Source organism: Falco peregrinus, chromosome 5 (genome assembly GCF_023634155.1).
Source record: "Falco peregrinus isolate bFalPer1 chromosome 5, bFalPer1.pri, whole genome shotgun sequence".
Lineage (NCBI taxonomy): Eukaryota > Metazoa > Chordata > Aves > Falconiformes > Falconidae > Falco > Falco peregrinus.
In genome coordinates this window covers 26,900,221-26,927,083 of record NC_073725.1, presented here as the reverse complement: position 1 = coordinate 26,927,083, position 26,863 = coordinate 26,900,221, and the positions used below count along the sequence as shown (strand labels likewise).

Genomic DNA, 26,863 nt, shown 5'->3' with positions numbered 1-26,863 from the left:
GCAGTTAGTAAACTGCATGATTTTTCCACTCCTCACCTATTAAAAACTGAACAATAAAAAACCCCACCAAACAACACATAAAACCCCCTCAGCAGCAACAAAGCCATCTCTTTCAGTCTTATAGATAGCTGCATGGAGAAAAAAAAAAAGCACCAAAGAGTCTTTAAGCACTAGATTTTGCATGTGAAAAATAAGACATACAGCTACCTTCTTCACCTTCTCCCAGAAAAACAGGGGAATACATTACAGTGGGTGTGTGTATATATATATATACACGCCCATGTAAGAAATGAATGATGGACTGGGAAAATATACTGGCATATTTCAGATACACCATGTCAACAGTCCTAGTTTATCCATTAGTTGTATAAATATTTTCCAAACTCTCAAATAGTTGTTGAATGACTGCCTGCAGTTGCTGGCACCTCTGGAAGGGAATGGAAACACACCTCTTCATGCTGAGGACAGAGCCCTCAGTTTTGTGTCAAGCTTTGATGAGATCTGTAGTAAAGAGAGGAAATTATTTTGCTCACAGATAACTCTCTTCAGTTAGAAATCACTCCAGACCTCCACATTAGTACCCAGGATTTTATTTGTCTTTCTGTAGCACAAAGCATTGAACTCCTTCAGCATCAATTGAAGATTTCTGTGTGGAGAGGGGATCAGTTTAAAACTTACTTTGTATTTCCATTGGAGACCGTTCTAAGGGCATCAATGAATACTACCCATAAAAGAGCACTGAATAGGTAGCTTACAGTGCCATCAAAGGAACTTGCAAGGGCCTGGGAACTGTTGTGGTTTGTGGGAAAAACCCCTTTTCTCTTCCAAAATGCTCACATAGAGCGAACAAAAAATGCCTGCTAAGAAGTACATGTACCAGCTTGTAAAAGAGAAAGAACCCTAGGCCCTTACTTTTGGCAGTAAGATAATGGTACAAGAAATGGTTGTTGTCCATTCCAACCCTCTGCTTGTATTTATGCCTGTGCAAAAAGGAATAAGAAATCTTCCCCAGGCAGGTTCTGATATCTCCTGTGTAAAGGGTGGTAATTAAGGCGGAATATATTTATCTATGAAACCTCCCCAAAGAAGAGGTCGAAAGGAATTGTCGTAAGTTGATGAAAATCAGGCCTTTCCTAACATATTCTTCACTCTACAGATAAAGCTGCGCTTTTTCCCACGTTTTGTGTGGAACATCTGAATATTACCCAGTGATCTTGAAGAGGGTATGACTTTTTATTTTTTGTCAAAGAGGAAGAAATGAGGCTTTTTGTACATCTGCTACCTTGTAAAGTTTTTGAACAGAATTGCTGTACAGTAGGAAATGAGTTACATGTGTTCTAAATGGAAACAAACAACTTAATGCAAATGCAATATGCAAAAGGCATGCAAATACATGTCTAATGTTATTACAGCACAAGCCCAGTAAGGATACTAAATTCAAGCATTGGGAAGGTAAAATAATCACAAGCATTATAATATGTGTGCCTCATGAGAAGGAAGGAGTCCATATACAGTTCAGGAGCCATTTCAACACAGTATGGGTGTTATCTTACCAGGGTGACCCCAGCCAAGGTCGCCATGAAGGATGTGAGGACCAGATGGCAACTTACATGTGAAAACTCTGCAACAGAGCAGATTTTCTGTGATGCTTGGGCATCTTGTTCGTAACACACAAACAGCTTTTTCCTAAGGTGGGATTAAGTAATGTATGATTCATATTTCCTTCTTTATCCCTTGTCTGGCCCTACAGGGCTGAGGAATTTACAGATTACATGTATGTGCTAGGTGGCTGCTGTAAAAACATACGAGTCCTGGCTGAATCTCTCCATGCAGCTGTAATTCAATTAAGTAACTTCAAGTCATATTTCAGTTCAAATATATGCCCTGCATGGAACTTTCGACCCATATTGTTGTTTGTCTCTTCTGGAACGGACTTTCCACACTCCATTAGATATTAATGAAACTGTTTCAGCACATGTATGGGTAGGATATGGCTGGCTTGGTATGTTAACAGACAAATTCCCACTCTGCTCCATAACTCAAAGAACATTCACGAGATAAACAGAAAGTGAACATTGAACTGCTACTAATTTCCTGAGCCTCTGGTACAGCAATTTCATTTAGCCTAATTTTTACAACTGTGAAATAGAACTAGCTGCTTTGTGAGAAGAGAGATTAATTTCAGGCAACACACTGCCTGATTCAACGCTACCAATAAAAAAATCATTGCGGTGTTTAGAGGTTGTTGTGACCCAGTCTGAGGCCAGATCAGTCTGCAGCTATTTATATGCAAATATTTCTGGTGTCTCCTGTCTTCTAGAAAGCATCAGAACTCAAAAAAAAAAAGAGTTTAACTTACCCATTCCAGTGTTTCAAAAAGCTGTGTTCATGGCGCCTGTGAGCAGCATTTCGTATGGTCTTTCTGAGCTCGTAAGACTTCACGGTGAGCTAGTTTTCATTAATGATTATTTTGTAAAAACATGCATACCCCTTTGATTTTAGTTTTAACAGCCTGTGTGAATTTTTTGAGAAAGCTTTTTTTCTTAATTGTTGCAGTGAGTTATAGATAAAGTTATTAATAATTTTCCCTTATGATTGATCTTTAAGGAAAAAAACCAAACCGTACAGGTTCCTTTCTGAGGCCGCATGTGCCATTAAGATATTCTTCTTATTATAAGTTGTGGTCTAATTGACCAAATGAGCCAAGTGGAAATAAAAAACGGGGCACACAGCCCCTCCTTAATTTGCTGAGTATTTGTTTATACAAGTGGCTCCACTGAAAGCAGCGGGACTATTGCAGTGCACAAAGTACATGAACGCGCGCTGTTAAAAGTGAATGTTTGCCACCTACAAGCTCTTAAATCTCTTGTGTAACTTGGCAGGATTTCTCCTTCTGAATGCCCCATAGAGTGGCATAGAAAAGGGCTGCTCCTTGCAATTGGGGAGCGGATTCAGTCTCTGAAGCCAAGTCTCAGTTTTCCGTGCTGGGATTTAGCGGGTGCAGCGGCTTCCTGCAGTGCTGCAGGAGGGCTGCAGCCACCAGGCAGGCGCTGGCTATGCCTGCCCGCAGGGATCACAGCGGGGAAAGCAGGAATACAGGGGGGATCACTCAGGGCTTGTCAACACAGGAATGCTCCAGATCGTCAAGGAGTATGAGATAATGATGTGTGTAGCTTGTATACCTGTGCTGAACCAGCTCAACTGCTTGTTTGTGACAGAGATGAAAGAAATTGGGGCTTATAATGCTTTATTTCCTGAAGTTGCTCACTGCAGTGTTGCTTTGCTTTTATTCAGAATTTGTATACCAGAAGCAGTTGGAAATACCTGTTTGCATATCAAATCAAATACTCAGGTAACTTTAAAAAAAGTTCATATGAAACCTCCATTAAAAATTAAAATCATGGAATCACAGAATGGTTTGGGTTGGAACGAAACTTTAAAGATCCCCTAGTGCAACCCCTTTGCTATGGGCAGGGACACCTCCCACCAGCCCAGGTTGCTCCAAGGCCCATCCAGCCTGGCCTTGAGCCCTGCCAGGGATGGGGCAGCCACAGATGCTCTGGGCAGCCTGTGCCAGTGCCTCACCACCTTAATTGTAAAGAATCTCTTCCTTTTATCTCATCTAAATCTACCCTCTTTCAGCTTAAAACCTTTGTCCCTTGTCCTATTGCTACAGACCCTGGTGTAGTCTCTTGCTGACTTTCTTATGAGCCCCCTTTATATATTGAAAGGTACAATAAGGTCTCCCTGGAGCCTTCTTCATGCTGAACAACCCCAACTCTCTCAGCCTGTCTTCACAGGAGAGGTGCTCCAGCCCTCTGAGCATTCTTGTGACCCTCATCTGGACCCACTCTGACAGGTCCATGCGATTCTTGTGCTGGAGGTCCCAGAGCTGGATGCAGTGCTCCAGGTGGGATCTCATGAAAGTGTAATAAAGAGGGAGAATCACCTCAACCTTAACCTGCTGACCGTGCTTCCTTTTGTGCATCCTGGGATACAATTATCTTTCAGGGCTGCAAGAGCACAGTGCCAACTCATGTCTGGTATCCCATCCACCAGTACCCCCAAGTCCTCCTCTGCAGGGCTGCTCTCCATCCATTCCTTCCTCAGTCTGTATCTGTGTTTGGGATTGCCCCAGTCCAGGGGCAGGACGTTGCACTTGGCCTTGTTGAACTTCATGAGGTTTGCATGAATGCAGTCCACAAGCATGTCTGGGTCCTTCTGGATGGCATCCCCTCCCTCTAGTGAATCAACTGCACTACTCAGCTTGGTGTCATCTTCAGACTTGCTGAGGGTGCAGTCAATCCTTCTGTCTATGTTATTAATAAATTAGGAGAGAAACCAATAGGCAAAAGAAAAACACTGCCCTTCAGCACTTACAAGTCTGTATTTACACATTAAGATCCAAGTATCTATCATACATGCTTTGTCGCAGTAGTCTGTGGGGCGTACAGTCTTATTTATGTGGATTTTAGAGTGTAGGTGTGTTGTCTGTGTGCGGAGTGTCTAGCAGGAGCTGTTCATCCGTAACTGTAGAGTGCAATTACTGTATACTAATAGGAGGAGCTGTTTTCTCAATGTTTTTGGGAAAAGTTATCTTTTGAGAAAGCTAGATGTGTTTCACTAAGAAAGAAATAGTCCAAGATAAGAGGGAAAGATGCAGTGCGCAGAAGTTATAGCAGGACATGTTCTGTAGGAAACAAAACTCCTTTGAAGAAATTCATTTGGAAATTTGGTCTCTTTTGCAGTTGCATATAACTTCTTGAGCTTATGTTTATTTCAAAATGTTTCAGACCTATTTGTTGTGAGATCATTTAGTATTATTCGTAACTAAACCAAGCCATTTATGTATTAAATATTATTAATGAAAAAATCAGATAGCTTTCTATCAAAGTAGTCAAAAATAAGCTAAGTTTCCTATCAAATGTAGAAAGGTGACTATGCAAATGTTAGAAAGACGAGCCATGTTTTCAGTTAGGAATATTTAAGTCACACTCTAGCAATCAATACATTTAAATAAAACAAACAAAAAAAATTTAAACGAAAATATTATACAAAAAACCAAACGTTTTAAGTATATTTTAGTAATTGAGGGTAGAGACCGGTCAAAAGTTTCAGAAAGTAGCTACAGCAAAGTTAGAGTCAAGGCTGGGTTTTCTCCTCGCTCTGGGCATGCCCTCAGAAGGAAGGCAGCGCTAAGCCAGGTGCAGCCACACGGGTACGCGGTTATTAACCACCAGCAGAAGGTGTTACAGGAACGACGGGGGGGATTGAGTCATGGAAAGTGTAACCGTAGCTGTTACCTTGAGAAAGAAAACCAGTGAACAAAAGTGTGTCTTGCACCTCAAATCAAGCCGTATGAAAGAAAGATTTCAAACTAGTGTCCTGCTGCTTCTGTCTTGTGCTTTAGTACTACTCGGTGTAGGTTCCTCTCCTCTTTTGCGAGCAAGAAAGCAGCGTTAGGAGAGAGCAAACCTCTAACCCAGCACAGCACTGCTCCTGCAACACCGTGGTGTCACACAGACTTTAAAATCAAGAGCAGAGCAGAAGTTTGGTAAAGCTCTACTCAATAATCGATTATTCCCCCCCTAGGTTTTAATTAGAATATTGACATTGCTGTTGTAACTCATGACGCTAATAACTTGCCTGTCAAAAAGCCAAAGTGATTGAAGTTTTTACCAGATTAGCCAAACTTCATTATCCTGTGAACTTGCTGGTAAACCCCTGGTATGACTGAAAACTACAGGACAAACGCTGAATATCTCAACGAACGTAGGATTGAAGAGTTTTTCATGTAGCACACAAGGAAAGAGAATGCTAGGTCCTCGGGGTCCCTTTGCTCAGCTGGGGGCTGGAGGGACAAGAGCATTGCTGAGCCTCTGGGCAACGAGACACCACCAGGCTTAGCACCGTAAGGACCACGTAGCCTTGCTGGCCACCACATGGACATCACTTGTCACTGAAAACGCACACATCATGTACAAGCCATGCTGTTGGACAAACAGAAGTAACCTTTGTCCTTTGTTTTCACTTTCTTTCCACTTTTATTTCTTTTCTTTCTTTAATAGTTGCAGTTGAATTGAGATTGGGGTTTCTTTTTGTTTTTTTTCACCACAGTGCCCCAGTGGCATTGTTAAGATTTCTGTGGAATTAATGCAGGGAGAGTCATATTCCTGAATGGTCATTAACAGAAATTGTTGTTAATGGGTAACTTCTCACTTCTTGTTTCTGTATATGGTAATATTTTTTTTTCCCAAATAAAATTACTGTGAAATGTCCCTTTGTATACCATACTGTTATGAGGACTCTTTTGTGCATAAGTAAGGTAGCCCTAGTTTACTCTAGCCTAATGTCTCTGAGGATGTGAACCTCAACCTCCATGGTGATTAGCAATGAAGTTACAGTGAGCCAAGGCTACTTTGCTCTTGGAAGAGTGCCTCTACAGGAGGGATTGATGTGCCTTAACACCAGCGCTTTGTCTTAACTTTTCTAATGGTATCAATATATTAGACATGGCCTACATTTAAGACTGTCATTATTTTTGTGTGAATAATACATCCAAATCAAAGGAAAGGGAATTTCAGTGTTAATTTGTGTTCTGGTGAAAAACAAGTGGGGACTTGGACTTTGAAAATATTTTAATATGTTTGAAAACATGGTTTGGCCCTGCGAACACTTCAGGCATATCACTGGAATTCTGGCACTGTATAGCTTATAATTTCTCTCTTTAGTGCTTTTATGGTTTTCACGGCTATAGCAAAAATTATAATCTCTTTTCTGTTCCCAGTGGCAGATTTTGCCACCTCCTGACAAAAGGTCTTCTGTGTCCTTTATGTTTCAAAATCCTGAGGAAGACATAAAAGGGGGAAAAAAAGGTTAACTGCATTGGATGCGTGATTTGACTCCGTAGTCAAAACCCTGTGTCACAGACCAACACGCCACCCTAATTTGCTTTAGACATTGTACAATAAAGAGTAAGCATTGGTGCTGCCCCACAATACTTGTAGTGAGGGAAGAGATGGACACAGACATGGGAAGAAGTGCAAGAGATAATACTGGTCAGCGCACTAGTTAAAAGAAAATGAACCCACTAATGAGTTTCAATGCTGTTTTTAGAATATCAGAGCTCCATGTGTGTGAGGGGAGGGTCACCCTCTGCAAGACTGCCACCCCTGAGTGGCAGCAGACCATGGAAGCAGCAGACTCGCCATCCCAGTTGCACTTCGGGGCTGCAAAGCCTCTGCTCATCCACTGGCCATTTCCTTCCACCCCTGCTGAAAAATCAGGTTTGGCCATTTGCATGTCAGCCTACTTCCAGAGAAATGCAGCAGGTGCTATGGTTGTAACATTTCATGGTGGTAGAAATGAGCAGAATTTCTCTGAAAAAAAAGGCAGGGCTTGTACTCACAACACTTCCCCATCTCTGCCATGTTGAGATACAGGAGTTACACTTTGAATATTTTAAGAATACAGTGTTAAAGAAGTTACAGATTTTTAACAAAAGCAGTTAGATTTTAAAAAAAAATCTTACACCAAGAAAATGTAACAGTAATCATATTACCTAACCTATTCTATTAGGTTTAAAATATATACATGCAGTTAACTGCAGTATGAAATAGTTCCCAAGCCTAACTGAACTACAGCTGTATCTCAGCACACAATAATTACATATTTTACCTAAATTTGCAATTACTTGTTCAGTTATGTATTGTGGGTACTTTTATGGACTTCATTCTTTGTATGATTACCAGTGTTTTGAATTAAATGCTGAGGGCTAAACATTTTTTAAACGTTTACTGGATTCCATACTGGGATCCATTAGCAAGGATCCCATACTGACTTACTGAGGTAGTTGTATGTAAAATAACTTTCCTTTTAATGGAATAATTTAATGTGTGAATGTATTGCTTGTGCTCTGTGCTTAACTAATTGAGAGGTTTTGAGGTAAGTGTACATGTGTGCAGGGTAATGGTGCTCTGTTAGTTAAGACATTGTTACGTAGTCTCCACAAACACTGAACACTTCTGGTTTGTGTGTACATGTATGTACGTGTATGTTCTTCAATGTTAAAGACCTTGGTAAACAATTAACATTGTTATTACCTTCAAGGCCTAATCCCCCACCCCAAATACTGTTTTTTTTAAAGTGGAAGTTGTTGGTGCAGCAGGAGATATTACTGTTACTGCAAATGTGGTTAGACAGGAAGAAAAGTGGGCTGCCATATTTAAAATGGAAATAGGAAAATAAAACCAATCAAAACGTAGAATGTGCAAAGGATGAGAGGTGAAATGGCAGAGAGGCTAGCAGAAACTGTTGTTATAAAGTAGCATCTACAGTCCCCCTCTATACTAACAGTATCTAATTAAAACCTGGAAACTGTGTGACATGTTGGATTGCAACAACTGTGGTGTTTTCCTCTGTGTCTTTTTTGACTGTACGAATTCTGATGTGAATTTAGGTCATAAGGCAAATGGGTCATCAAGGAAACTGTATGGAAGACTTTGATGCACATTTAAGCACATTTGAAAATCTTCAAGGAATTTAGGAGGATGATTTGATATTAACTGATTAACTGACCAGCCTAGGGCTGTCAAACAACGGAGATGACAATCCAGAATTAAGAGAATAAGTAGATCTCCATGGGCAAATATGCAGAGCACTTTGCTGGCGTTATTGCACTTCGTTAATGCCCTTTACCTTACCAATCACTTGGTTGGTACACGTTGATGATAAAAGAGACATGAATCAGTAAAATTAAATGCTGAATGCTTTATTTTAAGAAGCCCTTTTTGTTGTGTTTAAACAATGCAGGAATGGAAGAGCTTTTTTTTTTTCCTGAGTGGGGTTCATCTTGAGCAAAGTTCTCATAAAGCATGCTCACAGGAGAAGAGAGTGGCGAGCTTGCCCCAAGGATTGACACAACCACCCAGAGGTTTTGTTTGTAGATTAAAGCCATTAAACATCAGATGAGTCAGGTTTGTGTTGGGATACGTTACCTAATGTGCTCTGGTGGACAAGAAATTTTAGCAACAGGGTTAAATGAAGGAGTCGGGAGTTGTATTTGCTCGTTTTTGAGGCTTATTGGGAGATTTTGGACTTGGTTATGGTGAATGAGAAACAGCAGACTTGCTAGTCCTGCTTTTCTAGCATCTGCTGTTTTATCTATAGAGCGAAGGTTTGTTGAGGGGAAGGGGAGTACGTAAAGCTGAATTTAACTTGCAGTTTTCAAACTAAGTTTTACACTATGTCAAGTACACCTAGGCCTTGTAGCATGGGACTGTTTGTTAGCATTCGCATAAAGATTTGTTCGACATTTATAGTCTGGGTGTTGGGGATAAATGCATTAGGTTCCTGAAGTGGGCTCTAGGCCTTTGCCAACAGATGAAGAAATCTAAATAATTAAAAGAATCATAGCTCCATAGTCTCTCGAGTTTCAGGATCTACAATTTTTATTCTCTCTGTCACAGTAGTATCTGTGCTTCTTTCTATCTCCCTTTGTCACCACAGGCGGGCAGGTATTGTTAAGGCAGCTTAAACTGTTGGACATAAAAAAATTTGTTAACACTGATAGAAGCTGGACACTTACATGAGCCACACGTCATGGTACCGAGAAGCCTGGCCCGACACAGTCGATGCTAGCTCCTTACAGGGAGCAGTACGACCACGTCATGGAGCTACCGTACGCTAGTTAACGACTCCTCTATTTCAGTACTTAGTAAATCTCATACAGGATTTATCAGTTTGGCTGTAGAACCAGTACTGAAACCATCTTTGAAACCAATTGAGCAGAGAAGATCGCAGCTGTAAAGAGGAGAAGCAGTTGTTCTCTGTGTTCCTGGAGTGCTCGTGAGGGAACCCCATGAATAGTGTGCTTTGCATATCTGCACCAGATAGGTATGTAGGATATGTATGTAGGCATTTAAAGTGTCCCAGGGTTCTCTACAACAGCTGACAGCATGAGATTAATGCCTATTTTTCTGAATCTTTGCCATTTTTGTTCCAACTAACACTTTATTCATAGTGTTTCAAGGCTTGCTTGAGTCTGTGCTTTGGGTTGCATTCATGCTATAAAAGAGGATAATGAGAGGGTGAAGATGTCTTCTGTACTGATATCTCTGTGTCTTTTCCTTTCCTTACAGCATTTTGTTTGCAGACATTGTGGGGTTCACTAGTTTGGCATCACAGTGTACTGCCCAAGAGCTGGTGAAGCTGCTGAATGAGCTCTTTGGCAAGTTTGATGAATTAGCTACAGTAAGTACAACATTCTTACTTGAATTTAATTTAAATTCCCTTCTGCAAAATGATGCATGAGTTACCCATGTTATAAACCTGTAGTAGACTGATTTAGCCCCATGTGTCATGAATTTCTAAAGCTTCCATTGTTAATATTCTGGAGAGAAAACAGACTATTTTCATTGTTTAGGAAAGAAGCCTAAGTTACTATTTTTAAGTGCACTTTTCTTCCCCTTCCTTGGAGGCCATCAGTGTTCTTCATCGGTTTTGTTTGCACAAAATCAAGAAAATATTTCAATATTTACATTTCTATTCTGCATGGAAATAAGCAGGATAATGGAAAATATGAATATTGGCGGTATGTATAAAATGAGTTTCTCTGATAATAAGAAGAGAATAAAATTGGTTCTTTACAGAGAGCACTCCGTGTTACAGAAATGATGGTAGCTTTTCAGAGAGGCTATTGTAGCCAAAATGGGATCCATATCATAGCTAATGCTTATGTTTTGGTCATTGCACTTAGATTGTGCCAGATTCCCCCATGAAAAGAAAATGAGATAAATGTTCCTTGCCTATAACTCCCAGCAGTCTAGTGGTACCACAAGCATTTGAGAAGAAATGAGAAGGATAGATGTGCCTGAAAATGTCACACACCTTGTTTCAAATTGCATTGAACAATATGCTGCAAATGTGTTTTCCACATGAACAAAGCAAAACTTCATCACAACTATCTTGTTTGCCAGCCATGTCCACAGAGCCTTCATTGCTGAGAAGCATTACCTCCACAGAAATTCTGCTACTCCACTATCTAGCTATCTTGTCTTCAGACTCTGCGCAACAGCCTAGAGAGCACATTTCTGCAGATCCCCAAACATAAACAGCATCCACATTTTTTAGTCCAAACTCACTTCTCCTTGATGTAGTCTTCTACATGAGAGACTTCAAGCCTGTGGACACTTGGCACTTATGGCTCCCTTTTGATGAGGAGCTCTCAGGGACCACGAGGAGAAAAAAATCTGCTCCACAAAATGCCAGGGTTGAGGAAGACCTGTTCTTAGTTAAATGGGTTATCATTTGATCATGTTTGATGTCCTGATTTGCACTGGATGTTCAAGTTGTAACAGAGAGGAATTGTTGTGTATTCCCTTTTTCCAAGAAAAACAAAAGATTAAGTTAGATGCTGAGTGGAGATGCAATGAAGGTGTGCTTTTTTGGTACAAATTTGTAACACACTCATAAGCCTTTATATAACCAGTTCTGATGATGAACTACTGGCAGTGCCTCAGAGAGAGCACAGGTGCCCAGCCCACAGAACTTCATAGACATATACCTTAGAAATGAAAGGGTCTGCCATGTAGATGATCATTGGCAAGAGCTTAAATGACTTCAAGAATTCAAACAGTCTCCTTCCTTTAATTTCATTACTTAATGTCTGTAGAGGAATGAAGCTGGGTTAATTGACATTGATAATATACAGCTGTGGGCTGGCTTCAGGGGCAGTGGGCTGGCTGATGTGGATGAGGTGCAGCTGTGGCTGGTTCCTGCTAAGTAGCTAAATAGCTCTAAGGGGTATAGAAGAGGGTCCCTGGATGAAGAGAGACCTGGAAGAAGCAGAGGGAGTAGAGAGTGCCCTGGATGGAGGAGGGACAAGGAGAAGGATGCAGCAGAGGCAAGAAGCAGGGTGGACCGGCCTGAAGAGGTTGAAGGAACAGCACGGACATTAGATGAACTGTTAAAACCTTGTGGGGGGTTGGTGTCTGTGCTGGGGCAAGGCGTGGGAACTACTTATTGAAGTTAACCTGGTATGGGATGGTAAAAGCCTTGTTGCAGCTGGCTAGTTTTGAGAGTGCTGCGACAAATGTCATCCTCCAAATGTCAACCAGCTATCTAATAAGCTCTTTTAAAATTTACAGTGCTATCATGTGTAGTTATCGTAGCCATGAAACACAAGGCAATGTAATAATACTGGAGCACTGGGACATGGCACAGATCACATGTGTGTGCACTGAAACACATGGCCCAGAAGCCAGGGAGATGGCTGCTGTGCTGTGCTTGCTCCCGTAGCAGTGGCCAGGTGCAGCCAGCTGGAGGTGTTACTGGAGCTAGGGTACCAGGCAGATGCCAGCTTTTAGTGTGAGGTCAGTTGTTTGCCAGGTCAGAAGCAGATCGGAAGTAGCAGAAGAGCTAAAAAGCCTTAGTTTTTCTGTTCAGCCTGCACACATTTTTTTTTCCAAATTTGAAAATAAACCTCATGGTTTCTCTCAGCTATGTGAGGAAGATTTGTTGTTTAGTTGTCCTTCTAGTTCAGACTGTGCTGCATCAGGGTGTGATTAAGGACAGAACGGATGAGCTTGCTTTGGCACCTTCTGGTGTGGTACAGGGAGACTTGCTGTTCTGTCTCCTGCAGTCACAAGAAATGTGCTGAGAAGTGTAATTTTTCAGAAGGATTCCGATCCCTTGGTTAAAACAACTTCTAGATATTCAGTATTAGGTCGAAACACAGGACTGGGCTGATTTTACAACAGTGCTGTGCTGGAGTATTCAGGACGATGGAGGAGGAAACTGCAGGGACTACAAAGAAAAATAAAAGGGTGATAGCTTTGTTCCCTGTGAGTACCGCAGTGTGATCTGTGAGTGTGCATGCTGGGTGCTGCTGCTTCGCAGGAAGCAACCTCAACCGTGCTTTATGACAACCCTTGTTAAAACAATTGTCCTGTCTTAAAACTGTAATGCTTAAAAAAAATCCCTGTCGCCACCATGGAAAGCATAGTGAGTGTAAGGCAGCACATATTTCCTGGGAGTCTCAGGAAGTCCTGGTGTTTTGGCATATTGACACGTTGTAGGAATAGCGAGCCTTTCCTTCGGACAGTAGAGCTAGAGCTGACCAGAACCAGGTGCTTCCACAATGAACACAAAAAGAATCTTGTTGAGAGATCTGGGACAGTTTAATCCTAAAGTTTGTCCTTCTGACATTTAGAAGCTGGTCTATGCTTTTTAGCATTAGATTTTTCTCTCTTTCTGTGTGCTGTTTGGGTTTGGGGGTTTTTTTGGTGAGGCAAATAGTTTTGCTCTTTTTGAAATGCTTCACCTTTTTAAAATCACAGTAGCTTTAAATGTAGTTACAGTTCGTGACAGGGAGTTCTGAAGGCAAACCTTAGGTTTCAATTTATTGTCATTCAACTCCTTTGAAAGCTTGTCTATGCATTCCGTTAATAGAGAGCAAAGAAAATTCCTGATCTTCTTTCTCCCTAGTAGACATTATTTGTACTTTTATCATGTCCTTTCTTTTTTATTTGTCTCTAGAGAAAGCATGATTTTCAAATGCTTATCTTGTATTTCACCTTGTAAATCACTGAGTTTTGAACTCTGTTAAGAGAAGAAGTGACTGGAATATAGTACTTTAAATGATGGCATATTTTTTGTTTTCATAATGGCACTTTGGGTTTCTTAAAGAAACAATCTTAGGTAGTCATATTTGATATAGGAACTTTGTGGTCTTCTGAATAACTTCTGGTTCTATGGGTCAACGTCAGTCACTTTGAAGAAAGGAAAGTGAGTCTCAAGAAAATAAAGCTAAACAAAAATGAATGACAATATTAGTATTCTTGCAGGAGTGTGACTTTGTCGTAGACAGGCATCAGAGAACCCACATGGAGAGGCACTGATATGAATACCTCAGGGTTCATTCGTATGTCTGGTTACTGAAGTACTTCCAATGTCACAGCCTTCAGCACCCTGGTTTTCTATAAGCAATTTGGATAAGTTTGCCGGTGCAGACGTTCCCTTGGGACTGTATGCAGCAATAGCAAGCCACCTTCCTGAACACAGGCAGTGAGTTAAGTTTGTCATGAAGCCTATGAATAGTTCGAATAAAAAGAATGAATTTGCTTTAATTTCTATTGGATTTTATCTGCTGTTCAGGCTTAGTTTACTTAGTTCAGGGTGTTATTTCTGAATTTCCTTTGTTTCTTCCAGTTTTGCTTAAGCAAAAGTAGCTTTGTGCAGTCTCAGATGTCTGCCCTAATGACATTCTGCATGACATATTATCAATGAACCTGAACAACAGATCTTTGCATGAGGTCTTCAGATTCCTTGCAATTAACCTTCAACACTATTGCTAGCTTCCAGTTTTTAATTCTTCAGCTTAATTGGAGGAGTGACAAATTTTAAGGAAATACAATGATTTGCATTGTGTTGTTTTTATGTTCCCAGGGAATTCTTGGACACATGGCCAGTTACATGGGTGCCTTGTAACTCTAATACACTGTATATTTCAAGTGCCTTTTCTGTTCATGCTTTAGCTGTGGCATGAGTTACTGTGAATGAGGGGGGTTCTTAAGGCCGCAGTTACTCAAGTAACATCAAGAGTTGCACACACCCCTGCTTGGATACTGTCATAGTTGCAGATCCACTGTCTTGTGATACTGTTCAGCTATACCCAAAATATTTTACCTTTAAGAAGTCATCTTAATAGAAAAAAAAAAAAAAAAAGGCATTTCTCCAGCATCCTGCATTGTAATGAAACAGGTTTGCTTTTTAGAGAAGCTTTGATCTTTAATTGTTCTTTTCTTTGATAGATTTTTCTCACACATTGCTTGCATATTGCTACATGGAGAATTGATTGTGTTTACAGATTCAGTTATGTTACTGCATCTTAGATTTCTATGACTTTTCATTTAAAAGTGGATAAGGATAAATGAAGTTTAGGCTCTTTTGAAGGAATATCGCTAGAATCATAGAATCACAGCAACAATGAAGGGTTGTGATTGGAAGGGACCTTAAAGATCATCTAGTTTAAATGCCCCTGCCACAGGCAGGGACACCTCCCAACAGCCCAGGTTGCTCCCAGCCCCGTCCAGCCTGGCCTTGGGCACTACCAGGGATGGGGCACCCACAGCTGCTCTGGGCAACCCCTGCCAGTGCCTCACCACCCTCGCAGGAAAGAATTCTTCCTGATACCTAATCTAAATCTACCCTCTTTTAGTTTAGTTTTGGTATTCTGAATGAAAGATGTTATTTTTCATGCCACTTTTGGCATCTCATCAATTAGCCAGACTGACACGCACCACTTCCTTGTGCTTCCTATTTGCAGCTATGTATACCTCTAGGCTTTGTGACTGTGTGTAGGCTGAGCCTATTTTTATTTCTTTCCATTTTAATTTAGTATCCTTTTCTGATTACCTTCTTAGCTTTTAAAACAAATTTTACTTTCCAAATTTCAATGTTACTGAAGTGCTTTTTTGTAGCTGTTCAGCTTCAAAGATATTGAACTTAAAAACATTGCTTCTGAGCCTTAGGCAAAGAGTCAGTAAGAAATATTTTTAAACAGCTTCTGTGTTGGGTTTATTTTTTAAACTGTGTCAAGAACAGCCAGTTCTTTGCTGTGCTTGAGCTAGCCATTCCTAGAAGCACTCATTTTAAGAAACTGATTCTATTGAATCTGTGGAATGTTTTTATCTTTATTAAGATAATTATGATGTATTTTTAAAATAGAAAATAAACAAAGTTTTGTGGGCTGGTTAAGACAGGAAAGTTAGTGCTGGAAAACATACATATAAACTGACAGCACACAGCCCTTTGTGGAAATTAGTAAGTGTGCACTGGGGGAGGGGGGGATATATATAAAAAAGCTATTTTTAAGGAGACTTGTCTTCCCAAGCTTCCTTGATAGTCAGTGCAGACACAGGATACTACTGGGGCAGAATGAGGCACGTAAGCTTGAGTCCGATTCTGAACAGATGTCTGGAGAGGTCTCCACGAGAGAGCTAAGGAAGTAAGCTTTCTTAAATTAAAGTGGTCTTAATGAATATGACTGCGACTCTGTAGGATCAGGGACTAATGACTTCTTTTAAGTATTGTAGGAACATCTAAAGGGGCAGGTACCACCGCAGTTAGGTCTTGCCTAACCTCCTTTACGGTACTTTTTCAGTAAGAGGATACTCTTGCTTGGTATGCCAATTCTCTGTCATAACTTGACGTCATTTGCATGCTTGTGGTATATCACCAATTTCTTTCTGAGTCTGCACTGTGCACATCTGAGATTTGCATCTTTGTATAGGGCTGTGTTGGATTGTTCTGATCAGCTGCGGACGCTTGCATTTGGACATTTGTGCATTTGGACATTTGTACTGAAACTAATCATTTTGACTTCTGGTGCAGTTAGCACAGAGAAAGGTATTTCTGGAATTCAATGTGTCATCCAGGGAGGATGTCTCACTGCACTCCAGAAGTGCCTGCTCACTTCACTGTTTGGCCCAGGTACGTGCTTTAGCTGTCTAATGTTACCTGCATACATAGTCCTGCCTGCAGCCCTGTGCCCACACACAGACGTGTTCTATGGAGTGTAGCAGTGCAGCAGGGGAGCAGCTGTCCTCAGCCTGGGGGGGACCCATTCCTCCTGCACTGGAGTCCAGAAGCACTCTCCTCAAAGCAGTCAGCTTTGTTCTTCTCAAGCCAGACTTTTTATTTCCTTGAAGTCAATGGAAACCTTTCTGGAAACTACTTTCTTCATAACCAGCTGTATACAGTATCTTGCTAGTTCTCATGCCATCATTATTCAGTAAATCTGCCAAGCAGAGGGGAATGGCTATTTCCAGCAATTAGGTCTTGAAGATTTCCCGTACTTTTTCGTTTGGAGCCTGACTGAGCTTCATACTTCATACTTTTGTTGGTGCTTAAATATCACCTCTCTGTTGTGTTGTTTCCAGAAGAATCTGGAAAAATATCCATTTCCTGAAATTCAGAGTTTAGTTTTTCAACATATAGTGTATTTGGTTTAGGCTTGTTTCTCCTGGGATGTTGCTTTTCGTAAAAAGACGGCATCGTAATGGACACTTGGTGGAAGCTGGGAAGGAGACAAGCATGCATATCAGTCGTGATGACTATGTAAAATATTCTTGCTAAAATCCTTTTTCATTTCCAAGTAAAGTAACATATATGACTGTTAAATAGGCTCTCACTCTCCAGGACTAAAACCCTTTAACTTTCTAGTTCTGTAAAATTACTCTCCATGTGGAATAAGGAAGGAATTTATGGTGAGAATGGGAATGCACAGAAAAGGTAGGGCAAGAACCAGTAGGTTATTGCAGGTCAGCATATATAATTGCCAATAACACTGAGGAAAAATATTTGATGCAAAATGTCTTCCATTTTATAGCTGTCCTGAATAATTCTACATTTTTTAAATGCATGACGTGGCTTCTATGATGATAATTTCTCCTGATTTTACAAATACAAAATTACATGTGCTCATCTAGAGATAGCCAGCTTTCCTCAATCAGAGCCTACCAAGCCATTTTTTTGTGGTACTTCCTATACTGTAACCAGATTAGATTTCCTTTCCTGTTATTTCTACCACTCTATAGAAGCTCTTGCTGTCTATACTGTTTTTTCAATGAATATGGCTCCATTAGCCTGCCAGATTGAACTCTGTAGAGTATTGCAGTTAGCTTATTTTCAAGTTTGTTTTTTTGTTTTGTTTTTTTTTTATGCTGGTACTAGCAGATGTGTGAGTTGGTAAAGTTAGAATTTGCACACATTATTCCATTAAAAGGTTATCAAAACAGTTGTTTCAATTTTTAAACCCACAGCTCAAAACCTGGGTGAAAAGAAATGTGAAAACGTGTATGCAGTAATTGACAGGGTTCAGTGACAGTTCTTTATGAGCTGGACAGTTTTCAAATGTGTATTGTCACTGTTGGAACATGGCAGTGTAATGGAGCTGGCGGTAATTTCCATGTCACTTCATTACACTCGGGATTTGGCTATGAAGTTTATCTGATAAGCTGGCTTCAGTAATCTCTCACATGTTGTGGCCCACATTCAGCATAGCTATTAAAATAGATTTGAATACTATTTAAAAAAAAAAAAACAACCATTGGTAAATCTTTTTCGTTTACTGGGGAAAAAAAAAAAGTAAGATGATGAGTGAAATTACTGTTTGTTATTAATGAAAGTTGCAGATGACGTGAGTAAACTGCATCCAGCTCTGGGGGGCCCAGCACAAGACTGACATGGACCTGTTAGCGTGGGTCCAGAAAAGAATAATGATCAGAGAGCTGGAAGACATCTTCTATGAAGAAAGAATGTGAGAGCTGGGGTTGTTCAGCCTGAAGAGGAGACCTTATTGCTGCCTTTCAGTATATAAAGGGGGCTCATAAGAAAGTCAGCAAGAGACTACACCAGGGTCTATAGCAATAGGACAAGGGACAAAGGTTTTAAGCTGAAAGAGAGTAGATTTAGATGAGATATAAGGAAGAGGTTCTTTACTGTGACGGTGGCAACATCGCTGGCACGGCTCAAGGCCAGGCTGGATGGGGCTTGGAGGAACCTAGGCTAGTGGGAGGTGTCCCTGCCCATGGCAGGGGGTTGGAACTAGCTGATCTGTAAGGTCCCTTCCAACCCAAACCATTCTATGATTTTGTGATTCTATGATTTTCACAGACTTTTCATCAGCACAGAAAGAGGGCCTTTTCAAAGGGGATTCAAGGCAGGGTTCTAAGGAGTGTTTTGCATGTGAATCTAAAATCATAGCTTCATCATTCTTGGCACTGAGATGCATTTGTTCTGAATACTGCTGCAGTCTAAGAGACTTTCACTAGGTTGCCCTTCCCATGGAGTACTTTTTATTTTGTTTTTCTCTAAAGCTCTTTCGTGCAAAAAAGGGAGTTGTAGAGCTGAGGGCAAAAACCAGGAAGATCTTCTGTTTTGGTTAATTTTTTAAAGAAAATAAATACAGTAGGAAAGTCTAAATATCAAAAGTGTAAATGTACAAAGGATGTCTCCCTCTCACCGTGCACTGAATTTAAATTAATAATTTTATATGGTATTGCTTAGTTGCACTGTACAGCCTTCCAGCTAACTCCATCCAATTCACTGACTTTTCATCTATGGCACAGAAGAGGGGTGGCTTGTCCGTCTCCATTTCCTCACCAGCAGTACGCTGTGCTGTGCCCTTCCAAAGCACCTGGAGCAGTGAGGTGTTCACTGTACCTCTGCATAAAGGAAGGAGTGGACTAGCAAGCAATGCTGGGAACAGATATCAACACCCAGATACCTTCTAGCAGCCAGTGTTCAAATCTGTTGAAAGTGGGTCTCAAAAGCAGTGTATGGCCCGTAACTGTCAGGCTGAGCCACCTTGGTTAGTGGATCAGTAGTCCAGAGGATGAATATTAAAATTTGCCTTTATCCCATGTTGTGTATGTATGCAAGAGGGTGTAGGTAAATTTGCAGAACTGTGAGTCTGTGCTTGTTGTACATACACATATATATGTATGGATGCATATATTTATACAGCATAATAGCCAAAATATAGAGGGGTTCCACTTCTGTTCCAATCTAATGGACAAGTTTAATGAAATTGGATAGAGACATCATTCCAGCTTTAGAGGGTGTAGTAGAAAATAATATTCTTTCTGCAAGTATCTTTTGTATCTCTACACACATCTGTAATATAGATAAATTTATGTTAACTTCTAGAGTGACTCAAAGCTTTCTAACCCAATTTTCTATTGAGATTAATAGCACTTTGGCATAAAGTGCTGTAAATATTAAATATGCTGCATGTGTTAAAGACATTGAAAATAAGCTGCAGTGGTAACCGTGGTGAATCCTCTCTTGTCCTCTGTTGAGACTTCTTTGAAAACAGAATGATGTTCAAGGTTTGTGAAGAGAGGTAAATAGGGAAGGTATTTTATACCTGTGTTGCAGTTTTGGGGAATTGTATAGGTGCTTTGTATTTTTTTTCCCCCAATAGTCATTTTATATTGTAATAACTAAGAAAGGACTATAACTGTGTTGTGGTTAGCCTGGATTAGGGAGTTATGGCTCACGTCCCTGAGGATTAGAGGGAGCGCTGGTACAAATTAGTGTAGTTCCCCTGAATACCGATGATGCCATGCTGATTAATATGAACTGAAAATTTGATCCCCTTTGCCTACCTACAACAGTTCAGCTCCGAGCACAGCAGGCTGCTCAGAGGAAGCTGTTGGAATGGGGCTTTCTGAAAGACAACTACTGATAAACCAAGAAGGAAGGAAAACAAGAGGGAAAATATGAAGAACAGTGAAGCTCAAAAATAGTTCTGTGATGGGTTTTTTCCTCAGGGGCACTGATCTGCCTTTTGGCACACTGAACGTCTGTAAGGGAGGGTGACCATGCCCCTCTGTGGCATTGTTTCGCTCCAGTGACAAAGCTCTTAACAGCAGTGGCAGGACCAGAAGAATGGTGACTGTTCCTTCTTCAGCACTTGTGGTTCACTGCTGTCTCCCCAGAATTAATTCTACTCTCAATGAAAACGGAGCCCTCGGAGATTTGCATTTTGATGGTTTCCCTCTACCCAAAACTTATCTTCGGCATGTGAAGGAAGCATTGACCTCACAGTGGGTTTTCTCAGGAAACAGAGGAACAGCTTTTTTCCCCCAGAGATTCAAACTGTTTTGGGCAGTGAATGGATGGGGGAGGCATGAAGGGGGTTGGGCTGAGGAGCTGCAACACACACTGCCAGTGCACCTCCTTCTACCCCTCTGCTGCATGCACTGCTGCTCTTGCACTGGTTTGCACCTGTGCAGGGGCAATACCCAGAGGTCTCCCTAATGCTGATGTCTGAGCTTTGGTGAGGATGCCAAAGCCTTCCCCTGAGAGAGTAAAGCCTTCAGTTTAACTCCAAGCCTAATAGCACTTTCTTTTACCCCAACACTTAAATAGCTGGACCTGGACACATGTTAGTTTGAGGTTTCTTTTTTTTTTTTTTTTTTTTTTCTTTCCGTTCTTTTTTCTAAGACTCTAACTTTGCAATCGCTAAGCATCATAGGTAGTGGCCAAACTCCTGTTCACATTTTTCTAGCCTAAACAAAACTAAATGCTATTACTGCTCATGTCCAAGTGTAGAGGAATGCAGCTGGGTTAATTAACAATATACAGCTGTGGGCTGGCTGATGTGGATAATGTACAGCTGTGGCTGGTTCCTGCTAAGTAGTTAAATATCTCTAAGGGGTATGGAGGAGCACTGGATGAAGAGAGACCTGGAAGAAGCAGAGGGAGTAGAGAGAGAGAGAGTGACCCAGATAGAGGAGAGACAAGGAGGAGGATGCAGCAGAGGCAAGAGGCAGGGTGGACTGGCCTGAAAAGGATGAAGAAACAACGGGAACAGTAGAATCTGACTGATGGCAAAAGCCTTGTTGCAGCCTACTAGTTTGTGCTGCAACATGCAAGAACATTCTAGGAGACTGTAAGACTGGTAGAGTCTGAGCTAAGGGAAACGGGAATTATTGCTTATGCATCTTCTTGTAGACCTTCTTAATCTTTTCTCTTACTCTGCACAGCATAACTAAATCCAAATTGCCTGAATATTGTAAAGAATCTTTTTATGTACCTTAGGTAATAAAGTTTTTTTAGTAGGAAGGGCAAAAAATTGTCTTTCTAATTTATGGATAAATAAAATCCCTCCTACTTGTAGATTTTGATTCCAGGAGGGTATGATAATAAAAGTCTGAAGAGCACAGCCAAAAATCAGGTTGCTAGCAGGCCTGCAGAAAAAGAAATGGATGCGTACAATAATGGATGTGTATAATTACAGTATATTGTAATTAAGTCACCGAGGGTCAGACTCATCCTTGGTGTAATTCCACTGCAGTTAGTAGAGTTAGGAGAGAGGAGTTCAATGTTTAGCTTCTAAAATCTTGCTTTTTAAAATTATAGTCTAGCTGACCTTCCTTTCCATCAGCTGCTTTATGAAGTGCTTGTCTGAAAGTGTAAAGAAAATTCTAGCAGCTTCGAAGTATCCTCTGCTTTCCAAGTGGGGCTTCCACTTCACACTGGCAAACCCTGTGACAGACAGTTGTGCCAGAGGGAATTCTGCAGATCTGCTGGGAAGCGTCTGGGTGAGGCACCACAGGTGGGCAAGCTGCCTGGCAAATGCAGCGCTAGCAATCTCTGCTGCTTTTTATCATGTGCATAAAACCAAATTATCAGCTGTTTCTAAACAGACATTGCTTGTATCAACTGTGACTAGAATTTGTAACTATCACACTTGAATTCATCGCTGCCACAAAAGTGTAAGATATTGCCGAGTCAAGGGCTTCTTTGGAAGTTGCTGAGGAAACAAAACAGAGAGAGGGAAAGGGTTTGTTTTGTTAATTTGCATATCAATCCTCAGAAAGATTGCTCTTACAAAGCTGCACTGCATCTCCTTCCTGTAAGCCTGCTTTATGTGTTGAGAGAAAGAAAACAAACTTTTTTTTTTTCTAGAGATTACTGCATATTAATTGATTTTTATAAATAAGGACAGTGAGGATAACATCTGATAGGGAACAGAGTCGTCATTTCAAAAACAGCAGGTGATTTAGTCTTGTCTTCCATCAAAATTAATATCTCTCCAGAAAAAAATGGAGTCCTTATTTCTTTGTATAATTCTATTTTATTTTTATACTGCAAAAGTAATAAACTGACTTGGAAAAGTGGTAATGGATCAAGATCTGTTGTTTTGGGGTTTTTTTCTCCCTTTCTTAAACTAATAACCAGGCTGTGCTGTGCCAGTCTGACAGTAATTTTGTGCATCCCATTATAAAATGTAGTGGTTCCTGCTAAAAAACTTGGTGGTTTGTATTTAGTGGTTTCTGTGCAAAAACCTTGAGTTGGAAGGCCTGTTTTGTGTCAGGATAGGTTTTGAGGTCTGCATATTACTTTGTGTGCATCAGTAATTATTTTACATATATAATACCATTTAGCCAAGGACCTCAAACTACCCAATTAAAACTCTTAAGTAAAACTGGTGAGGCATTTTGTGGCTATAGTGTGTGGGAATACTCCAAGGACCTGGTGATTATGCTTCTGCAATAATTATGTTCACATTCATTAAAATATATATTACTAATAATAATTAGTGGTATATTTAAAAACCTCCTGTACAGAAGAAATGTAAAGCAGTCACTCTTAGAAAAGCCTTTTCTACTAGCTAAGCATTCCCCAAAAGATGGCCCTCTTCTTTGCTTCAAGACTTGAGTTTTTAGTTTATAAAAAGAAATAGACAGACCAGTTTTCCTGAACAGTGTCTGTAGAAGAATGAAACTGGGTTAATTATCATTGATAATATACAGCTGTGGGTTAGCCAATGTAGGTAAGGTGCAGGTGTGGCTGGTTAAGTGGTTGAGAGCCAGTGGAGAGAGAGCAGCCAAGGAAGAAGCAAGAGAGAAAACCCATGCCCTGGATGAGGTGAGACAAGGAGGAGAAGGCAGCAGAGGGACTGTATGAAGAGTGTGCTGGTACGAGATGGTAAAAGACCTTGTTGCAGCTTGATAGTTTGGAGAGTGCTGCGACAAGCGTCAGCATGCTTTCTTCCGTGTCTGAACAGAAGTGACTTTCATAATTATTGTTCGATATTTGGAAACATGTACAAAGAAGACAGGTGTGGGAATGCCTGCAGCTGGAGGAGTGCGGAATAACAAGCCCCAAGTGCTAGTGTACGACATGTCCGAGACAAAGAGATTGCTGTAGGCATCACCACCGCTTCCAAGCTGGAGTATGGGCAGTGATGTGGAGACTGCAGTCATCTCAGGAGGGCTTTGGTTCTTGTAGGCAGGGGGCTGGAGGAGGACATGTGCCTGTGTGAGAAGCTAAACCAGTATTCCCAGAAAATTTAAATTCCACCACCATAGCCCTCTGTTGTTGTTTTTTTTTTCTCCTCTTTCTGTGGCACTGAAATCAAGCCTATGTAGCATATCAATGGAGAAGGAATTGGAGTTTTGTTAATCTTTTATCATCATATTCACAACAGCTACTTCTGCGTGGCACTTACATAGTCCCAGCTCTGTAAGTTGGATTCAACGAATCAGTTAATTTACTTTTCTGTGCTGTACTCTAAATGAGTAGAAGTTACCACAGTCTAGCTGCAAGAGATGCCATCGTCTTATCGCGTCTCCTTATAGTTTATTATTTAAAGGCACTTTGTTATGTGCCCTCTGTTTAGAAATGAAATTTCTGCTCAGATCAATGTAGCAATCATTGCATGCTATCACTGGTTTTTCAAAATGGGAGAGATTTAGCCAGGTCTTTTTGGCTGTAGAAATTAAACAGTAGGCAAACAGGAGATAAATTTGATGGCAATGCAAACTGACTGTATCTTCTGATCTGCAAGTGTGTCATGTTTACACTGATGTTGCTGTATTTTAAATTGTGATTGATGAATCAGTAATGCACAAATGTGTGCACCTTTACTTGTGCATGATCTCTCCTGCTAAGTTGGAACTGGATTTGAAACAAAAGCTTCTCAGAATACAAACATTTCCTGATATTCAGTAGTGGTTTGGCTTCAGTCCTCTGGCTTGGATTCATACAGGAATGAAGTCTCACTGCAGATCTTGAATACGTACTGACCCAGCATGAGGGCAAGGGGATAATATTTTTTTAGAACTGTAGTTTTAAGCAGAGTTACCTACCTGTCTTGAACAATGTGGGGCTGATCACCAGTATTTATGTGCATATTTATAAATACATAAAGAAACAAAAAGTGTATGTCAGCTGTTCCGGTATGAATCCAGATTTCATGAACTGTAGGTTACTTAATTTGATCAGAAAAGGATTCCCTGACTGATGGAGAAGATTTTATCCTTTAAATGCTGGAATATTTATATGAATAGTAAAAGTTTTCGCATTCTGTTTTGATTAAAGGAAAACCACTGCAGAAGAATAAAAATCCTAGGGGACTGTTACTACTGCGTATCAGGACTGACCCAGCCCAAAACAGATCATGCCCATTGCTGTGTGGAAATGGGACTGGATATGATTGACACCATCACGTAAGTACTGCGCAGGGTGAACCAGACAGAGTACTACAACAGCTTCTGGGTGCCGTGGGGAAGGGTGCTCTCAGAGCGACCAGCAGTGTCTGTGAGTGCTGCACACCTAGCAATTCACACTGCTGCACTCAGGCCACAAGATACTTACTGGTTTTAGAGGGGTCACACTAGATGTTGATTTTCTACTCCATTTAATCGCTATGAGGGAAAAGTGCACAAGTCTGAATATGTAGAGGCTCAGACAGGTACTGGTTAGGGGACAGAAAGATACTGGGAAGTAGCAAAATATTCCCATTGCCATTTGCCACAAAGAAAGAAGCCCAGTTTTGCAGCAATAAACATGGCTCATTTTGCCACCAGTATGTACACTCAAAGCCAGTCCTAATGTATGCATGTTGTGTATGTGTTTGTATTCTAAAAATGATAATTTTCTGTCTTTTCCTTTCTCTATGTCATGTTTAAACCACTAATTTATTCTGCTTTTCAGAAACGTAACGTGAAATTCACTTTGGTGATCAGAAGAATTTTTTTTATGCTTGAGAGCTCTGAATTGATCATTATTTCAACCAGGCAAAAAATGTGAATGTGAAAGAACTGTGAATGAGCTTTTAGCTCCCATTACGCAGGAGGGAAGGGATAAAGATGGAAAATATCTTCACCGCTGTATTGCTCTGTGTGGGTGCATGTTTGTTTTATGGGATGGCTGTAGGAGGGCGTGCACACCTGTATTCATTCTGTATATAAATACATACTGTCAACACAGTGCTATTGCATTTGGAATGAGCTTGCACAAGTGTGTCACATCAGGGGCCTTAGCCAGTTCTACGTTGGAAAGTGTTTGACAGCCATTTCCAGTAGGCAGTTATTCTTTCTCTCTGTTGTCAGCTGGCCTGTTGGGAATGTAGAGTTGATTTGAGGTTCTGCTTCCCCTCACTTAATCCCTGAATTTTTGCATTGAACACAGACAAAACCTGCCTTCTCTGTGAAGGTGAATAGACCACAGTGTAATCTCAATTTAAAAACTAATAGTAAAGTATTAAATAAAGGAAAAGTAGAATAAGCATACATAAAGCTTATGAATTCAAGTAAAGCATTTTTGATTTGGAACATTTCACCGCCTTTCTTGTTTCTAGTAGAGCTTTTGCCATGTCCTATATTTCATGTCTTCCATTTGTACGTGTGGATGTTTTCACACATAAATGCACAAAAAGGAGCTGTGCTCATTTCTGGAGAGTCTTAGTGTTGTAGAAGAACATATTATGATCCTCTCAAAGAGTTCACTGTAAGTTTTTTATCTCTGTGGAAGTAGTGGCTAGTTGTTCAAATCCCACTAAGGGTTTGCCTTAGGGGAACACAGACATTACTGCGCATTTTTGTTGTTTCATATCAACCTTAAATTTTTCTGTGATCCTGAATTCATTGAGCTTTCTTTGCAAAGGACTTGAAAACATAGGAAAAAGGAGAGAAGTACTCAAAGCAATTGAAGGTTGATTCTCATTTCTAGCTCAATCCCTACGCTTTTATTGTGATGTTCATTTACAAAATCTCTCAGTGTGAAGAGTTGGATAAATAAATCAATATCCTCCCTTCCATTTAGTGCAAGTTCCTTATCTTTGTAAACATTGTAAAATTGATAAAAGATTTTGTAATCTGTGATAATATATGCTAGTCTATCATACTAAAAAATCCTGAAGGGATATCCTAAGTCTGCAAATTAGATATATGTGCATTCTTTCGGCAGTATATGGATACTCCATTTATAAGGAAGCCTTGACCTTTAGAAGCATAGGTAGATGTACAGGCCTTTGTACACATTTTCTGAAGTCTTTTTTTTTTTT

General features: G+C 40.5%; 1 protein-coding gene across 2 annotated transcripts in view; it reads left to right on the top strand.

Moving 5' to 3' along the window:
- ADCY1 (adenylate cyclase 1) overlaps positions 1-26,863 on the top strand; it is a 154,078-nt gene that overhangs the window by 60,408 nt on the left and 66,807 nt on the right. For both annotated transcript variants that reach the window (XR_008747469.1, XM_055805941.1), the window contains exons 4-5: positions 10,140-10,251; positions 24,898-25,025. Coding sequence is in view for 1 of the 2 variants with exons in the window: in XM_055805941.1 (XP_055661916.1) it covers positions 10,140-10,251; positions 24,898-25,025 (240 nt within the window). In the remaining variant the exon portion in view is untranslated. The remainder of the gene's footprint in view (positions 1-10,139; positions 10,252-24,897; positions 25,026-26,863) is intronic.